The 6,797-nt window shown below is 43.7% G+C and overlaps 1 protein-coding gene across 1 annotated transcript; it reads right to left on the bottom strand.

The window, feature by feature from the left end:
- Positions 1 to 57: 57 nt before the first annotated feature.
- On the bottom strand, positions 58 to 6,056 carry scyl3 (SCY1-like, kinase-like 3). Its single transcript, XM_056411225.1, has 13 exons — positions 5,797 to 6,056; positions 5,491 to 5,669; positions 4,927 to 5,112; positions 4,428 to 4,541; positions 3,874 to 3,930; positions 3,690 to 3,792; positions 3,490 to 3,601; positions 3,325 to 3,402; positions 2,937 to 3,076; positions 2,569 to 2,759; positions 1,942 to 2,113; positions 1,202 to 1,372; positions 58 to 1,085 (listed from the first exon to the last, which is right to left on the bottom strand). Exons 2-13 carry the CDS (start codon positions 5,653 to 5,655, stop codon positions 241 to 243), a joined length of 2,334 nt encoding a protein of 777 aa, XP_056267200.1. The 5' UTR covers positions 5,656 to 5,669; positions 5,797 to 6,056; the 3' UTR covers positions 58 to 240.
- Positions 6,057 to 6,797: the final 741 nt, after the last annotated feature.

The following is a 6,797-nucleotide window of genomic DNA, read 5'->3' as shown; positions in this document are numbered from 1 at the left end:
AAGCAGACTATAAACTTGTAACTCATGACAAAAAGCTGCTACAGTTTCAATCCCGTTTGTCTTTCGGAGGAAAAATTCCTCACAACTCGGACACTTAAAAGGAGCCTTTGATAAGCATTGTTGCCTTTTGAGGGACCACAAGAGAAAAAGGTTCCCACTCGGTTTCGATGTCAAAAAGATTATAGTTGAAAAATATTTTGTTTTGAGTGAAGTCGTTGACAGTTATAAGAAATGGCTGCTTTAAACATATTTAAATGTCTGTATGAAAACCCCACCCACCTCAGTCAGGTTGTCCACTGCGAACCTGGCGGTGAGCGTCACGGCATCGATGGTCGAGTCAGCCTGCAGAGAGTTACAGTTTTCCGATAGTCCGGCATCACTCGCTCCGCTCTGGTCCAGCGGCAGCAGAGCCGGAGAGGACAGTTTGATGTCCGGCACCATGTCTGCAAACAAATCCAGGTCGGGGTCTGGCGCTTCCTTTCGCTTCACCTTAATGGTGAACTCCTCCCCCAGACCTCCTCGGCCACTAATCCTCCGTGACACTGTAGGTTTGGTCTTGGGGTTCAATGGGTTGTGCCATTGCTCCGCGTCTCCGTCGTCTTGAGCCCAGCCGTCGCCCAGCGAGGACGCGGTTGTGCTCTGTGCGGATTGTCGCAGTGCTGAGGTCAATTTGAGCGGTTTGGAGGAGCCCAGTTTCAGTGCTTCAGGAGCAGAATTAGCAGGTCTGTTAGCGCCCCCTCTGGGTGGTGCGAGTATAACCGGGTCTGATAAAGGAGCCGTAGGGGAAAGATCCGAGGTGGGTTCGGTTCCCTCAAAGTCGTCCCACGGCTCCTCGTTCATGTTGGCGTGCGAGAGTGGCAGTCCACTGCCGCCGCTGCCGCCTGGATCTTCTCTCTCCGAGGCCTGAATGTGGATCTGGACCGCCTGCCCGTCTCTTTTCTCGTTCTCTTCGGAGTCGCTCCAGTCAGGCCAGTCTTCCACTGGACCCTCTCGTCCGCCGGTCTGCTCTGGGCTGTAAGACAGCGGCTCCATCTCACTGTCCTGGTGAAAGCCATTTAACGGGAGAGAAATCTGTCTACTGACATCTGAAAGATGTAGAGAAAAAAAATAGTTTATAAATACCCAAATAAAAAAGAGACTGCGATTCAGACAAAATAAAAACTGGAATACAAAATATAAAAAGGATGGAAGGGGGTCATACCTGATTTTATTGGCTGCGGGTCACTTTGTGGCATCTCCCTACTCCCTGCTAAGCTGCCCATGTGACCCAGGACCAGGCCTTTGGTCTCTGGTGGTCTGGGGCACAGATTCAAGACTTTTGAAGGTTGGGCCACATGAGGGTGGCAGCCTCCAACGATATGGACAGGTGAAGCTGAAGAACAGAGGAAAGATTAGTGTTCACCCAATGTATATCACAAGAGTGATATTCACTTATTAAAATCCAGATTTTCTAGTTTGAACTGGTCCACTCAGAAAACAAGTGGACAAAATGAATGCCGTGTATTATTTAATACAGTCAGCTTATCCAAACACCCAAAAGTAATTTAAAATGCCATTAAAAAAAATAGTTAGTCATAAAAAAAGTCAGAATGTAGTACATTATAAATTCATAGAATGACTATTGAATAAACATCTGTTGAAAAATTGTCATTAAGTCTTAATAGTATAAAGAAATAAAAAAGCCATTGTACAGCATTTCATAAAAAAATTAAGTAGTATAGTTCATCATAACAAATAATTTAAAAGTCTCAAGATGGTATGTCCCCAAAAAAAAAAGAAGAAGCTGTATCATATAATTTCACAAAAGTTTTTTTTAAAGAATGCCATTTACTATTAACAACTTATTAATATATTGATGTATATATGGACATAAACATAATTGATACAAGTCGGCACGTCTCCTTGTTCTGGTCATGATTGATAGATGTCAGTGGTGCTTACTTTCAGGGGTGACCTCTGTCGACCTTGTGAAGTTGGGTGTGGTGCGTTTGAAGACCTTGGACCTGTCTCCGCCGACCACCACTTGAGCCCCGAGCAAGGGCACCAACACCGCCAGACTCTGCAGAGTCATGGCAACCAGCGAATCACTGGTGTCCCTCATTCCCAACAAAACCTGCAGCCAGCAACAACAAAAACAAAAAGGCGAATAAGACAAAACTGCAGGATGACATTTAAAGTCAAATGCAACACTTATATCTTACACATTATAATAAATTTTTTGATGTTGAAAGAACAGTTCAACATTTTGAAGTGACCCAGGCTTGCACCCACTCTAAGCTCGATCTACATGAGTAATGTGTTTTTCTATTTACTATTAGCTCTAGTATTGCAACAGCAAGACTTCTTGGGGCCCACACAGTTTACATGGTGGAAATACAGACATATACATTCATATGTCACTTACATCATGCTCAGACATGAGTGGTTATGCTTTTATATGACTCAACATTCAAAAAGCAGTTACGCTCTCCCAGAAAGTCAAACTCATTTTTATTTTATTTGTATTGAGCTCAGTGATGTTTGTTGATCTCAAAGTGTAAAAGTCGGGGGAACTGTTGGTCACTCCACCTGAGGTAGGATCTGGTTCTTGAGTTCATCGTGGGAGAAGAACTCAGCGTAGATGTGCATGTGAGTCAGCAAAACGACCCGGATGTGGGCCTCCTTGACCTTGAAGAGCTTGACAATCTGAGGAATCACATGCTTACGGTACAGGGCCACAGAGAGCAGGCATTCTTCATCGTTACCACCACCACTGGAATCTGAACACGGGCACAAATAAAAAAATAAAAGAGACACGATGAGCGACGACCTGATGCCGTTTCACACAACAATTGAGCATGACAGCTACAGAATGCTTCTTTGTCTTTGGAAAGAAATTCATAAGATTATAAGAAGTGATTATCAGTCACAGAGGGTTGAACACAATGCCAGTCTACCCTTCTTTGGCCTTAGAAGATGAGGCAGGAAGCTTTTGACAGCCATGGGTTCGGCAAACACAAGAGAGTTGAGGAGTTTGGGGACAAGGCGTGAAGCTATCAGCTCTTCGGGGAGACTCTGGACCCGGTCGAGAAGAAACCTACACAGAATGAGCATATGATGGGGTATAGTTAAATAATACAATATTTCATTAAGGGAATTCATACTTATTGATGTATACAACTATACCAAAACAATTAAATTAGGAGTGTAATATACATAACTTAAAGTGTGGACTGCCTTGGAAGACAAGACATGTCCCATGATAATATGATACAGTTGTTCATGAACACTGCACTGATTACAAGAGAGTGCACTACATTAGTAGAAAAAGAATCATATTCTCACTTAAAGAATTCGTTCTTTTCTTCTTCCATCTTCAAGGTCAGGCTCTTCAGAAAATCCCTCACTTCCAGAAAGTCATTCCTATTCAAAGAGAAATATGTATTGCTTTAGAAAACTCGCGTCACTAATTACCACTAAGAGCGAACAAACAAACCTAAAGCCACTCACCGGAAAAAGTCATGAGTGAGCAGGGAGCTCAGTGGGGGTCGAGACAAGGGGTCAGAGTTCAGCAGGCCCGTCTGCAGGGTCTTGGTCAGACTGTCAGACAGCTCCTGTGACACTGAAACAGAGGAAAGAGTGGGATGAAGCCGTGTAAGAGAAGCTCCCTGTAGGCATCGATACACGGCTGCAGACATTAGGCTACTCACCATAGCTATTCAGGAGAGACACGAGGGTCTCCACCAACTTCCCAAAAGCGTAACAGTCCCGAGAGTGAGCATTTTGATCCGGAAGCGTTTTAAAGCCCTCGACCTGTCGACAACATGTTTCATGAGAACTTGTGAACCAAAAGTTCTTCCTTTCCCCCCCCAACACAACCATGAAGCTGCTTACCTGCTCTTCTGGGGGAACGCAGCTGGCTTCTCTCACATTGTGAATGCTCGCGAGAAACTGAGGAGTTGAAGAAAATGTCAAATTAAAACATAAAACTGAGACGCAAAGTCGGTCTTCAAATATCTGACCCAGGTGCTTTTCATTTTTGGAAGAACCTACAAAAAATTTGAATTAACAGGGTTCGTACGGTCATGGAAAACCTGGAAAAGTCATGGAATTTTAAAATGGTCATTTCCAGGCCTGGAGAAGTCATGGAAAAAAATTTAAATCATAAAAGTTTTGAAAAAGTCATGGAAATTTGTTATAATCACAGGTTCATTTACGCCGTGTTTGAAATAATTAAAACATTTTTGAAGAAAGACGCTCAAAATGTAAGCCGGCGTACGCTCTCAATACGCAAGATTTTCTAAATTGTTCATGTTTATACCGAGATTTCAGTTTGGTCATGGAAATTTGGTTAAAAGTCATGGAAAACCATTGGTCAACATGTGTAAGAACCCTGAATTAAACACAGATTGCATCTTATACATTCTATTCATTATTTGGTCTCTTACCTCAGGCGTAGCTTCAGAGAACTTGCAGACGGTATCCATCCCTCCCAGTTTCCAATGACCATCTTCACTGACAAATACAGATGAAATGCAGACGTTGTTGTGGCTTGATTTGCCCTGGTGGTTAAGGAATACAATTCAGGAACTTATCCGTGCCGTATTTTAAAGTATTCTCAGGAACAGTGAACATTGATTGCACATCACTGTAAACGATGTTCAGCCAAAAGGCTCATTTTCATTTGTTGTCCTTTGGCCCGATGTTAAAATTGGCCATTTAAACAACAAATTAAAAAATTAGAAAAAGCAAGATATGCTGTCAAATGATGGACACGCTTAGAAGAGTAAGACAGCGTCCTGCAAATTAGGACATTTTAAAAAGCAGGCAATTAACACAAACATACAATCAGCAACAAAAAACTTGATCACATTCCATTACTGTGTAAGTCTCTCATTATATTAAGACAATTTCTCAGAGGGGACTTTCAAATCGTCTTTTGCTCACCCTCTCATGCAGAAACACGAGCGCTTGCAGGAGGTCGTAGATGCCAGCACAGATTTCCTCTGGGGAGAGACTGTCCAGCAGCAGTTCCAGAGGTTGCACACGCTCCGTCACCAGATGGATGCCGCCGTCCTGCACCGAGCAGGACAGGAAGCGCAGCAGACAAGGGTGCCTCAAAGTCTTCAGATGCTGCAAAAAAAAGAAGAAAAAGAAGTGAATGTCAGCTGATGGAAAAAAACCTATGAGTGGGAACTGATGATGCAGCATGAGTGCCAACACCCCCCAATTAGCAATGCAGTACACACGTCTGTCAACGGAGAGTATGAAGACATATTCAGGTGGTATACATACATATGATTATGTGATGATTATGAGGCGAGCAGAAAGACTGCACAGATAATGCTGCAGTCCAATCGTTCACCATTTGCCTCTGAGGACTACGTCACGTGTGTGTACACACACCTCAAACAAGAACTCCTGAGCTAACGTTACTCTAACTAACGTGACACCTGCTAAAGCAACCACAGCCTGCGTGGGTTCTGTATGAAACGGCTTCGACTCGACTACCTGAGCAGCTTTGTTGACTTTGTCCTCGTTTCCCCGCTCGTGAACAAACACGGATGCGGGCTTTCCATCCTGGAGCATGGCCGAGTGCATCGTGAGTCCGGAGGGCAGGGTCAGGAGCGGCTCCTCCAGGGTGCAGCTCCGCACCGCGCTGCTCTCCGCACCCATGGCCGCGCTTATCCCTGGTGGTGGTGGTGGTGGTGTGTGTGTGTGTGTGTGTGGGGGGACAGAGGGAGACGAGTCAAACGTGATTTAAGGCATGCGATGCTGTCAGTCGGTTGAGCGCAGAGGACGCAGTCTTGGCGTTACCTGTGGTGGATGTACCGCTGCTGTGTTGTTAGCTAGCTAGCTAACCTCGGCGCTACATTGGCCAGCTCGTCATTGCTCCGCGCGTCAGAGGCACTTCCGCCTCTCAAGCAATCGTGCCAAACGCGACGCGGTGACTGCCGTGCTTTAAAAAAATGAAAATATGCTCAAACTCTGGGTTAAAAACACGTAAGATATATTCCTGTTCACTTCTCGGCAAGTCAACGACGCTAACGTGGAGCGAAAGCTGCCCAGTAAACACGGACTCTTCCGGTAAAAGACGGAACCACAGAGCAGGGGACGCATTAGTTTAGAACATGTACGAAATTAATCTCTGGGGTTTATTTGCATGTGTTTTTTGGAAAATAACTTTCATTATATGAGATAATAAAATAACTCATTCATTATATTTCACAATAATTTGTTGTATTTAACGTTTTTAAATCCTAGAAAATACCTATACCCCTGCTCTAAAAAATAATGGTTGCAACCAAAGTGGTGGGAGAAAACGCAAGTATGCGCAGAGAGGCGGCTGAAATGAAACTAGGAGCTGTCAGAATCTGTTTTAAATTATGCCCGTGGTCTTGTTAGATGAGAGTCTGTGGTCCAATATATGTCTTTTTCTGGGTCCTCAGTACGACAACGTTCGACATATATTTAGGAACCATGGAATAAAAGCAAAACCAGCTCCAGGTGACACCTGCACCACGGGGGTCGTGAACTCCATGTGGCGATTAAAGGGATAGTTCAATTCCGCTTTAATATTCTATTGGTTGCAGTTACCCCAAACCAAAATAGTCAACATTACAAGTGAATGGACAGCATTTGAAACATTTTTTTTTTTTTACTAAATAATGTCAATGCCATGGAATTAATTTACATGCGGTTGTTACTTTTCAATGTCATCACTGTAATTAAGATCAGAAAATTAAGTAACTATACTCCTATTGCACATTTACAACTACCTGGAAATGTTAGAAATCATTGCATTGCTCCATTATATA

This window comes from Pseudoliparis swirei, unplaced genomic scaffold, assembly GCF_029220125.1.
Source record: "Pseudoliparis swirei isolate HS2019 ecotype Mariana Trench unplaced genomic scaffold, NWPU_hadal_v1 hadal_166, whole genome shotgun sequence".
Classification (NCBI taxonomy): Eukaryota; Metazoa; Chordata; class Actinopteri; order Perciformes; family Liparidae; genus Pseudoliparis; species Pseudoliparis swirei.
This window is presented reverse-complemented; position numbering and strand designations above follow the sequence as displayed.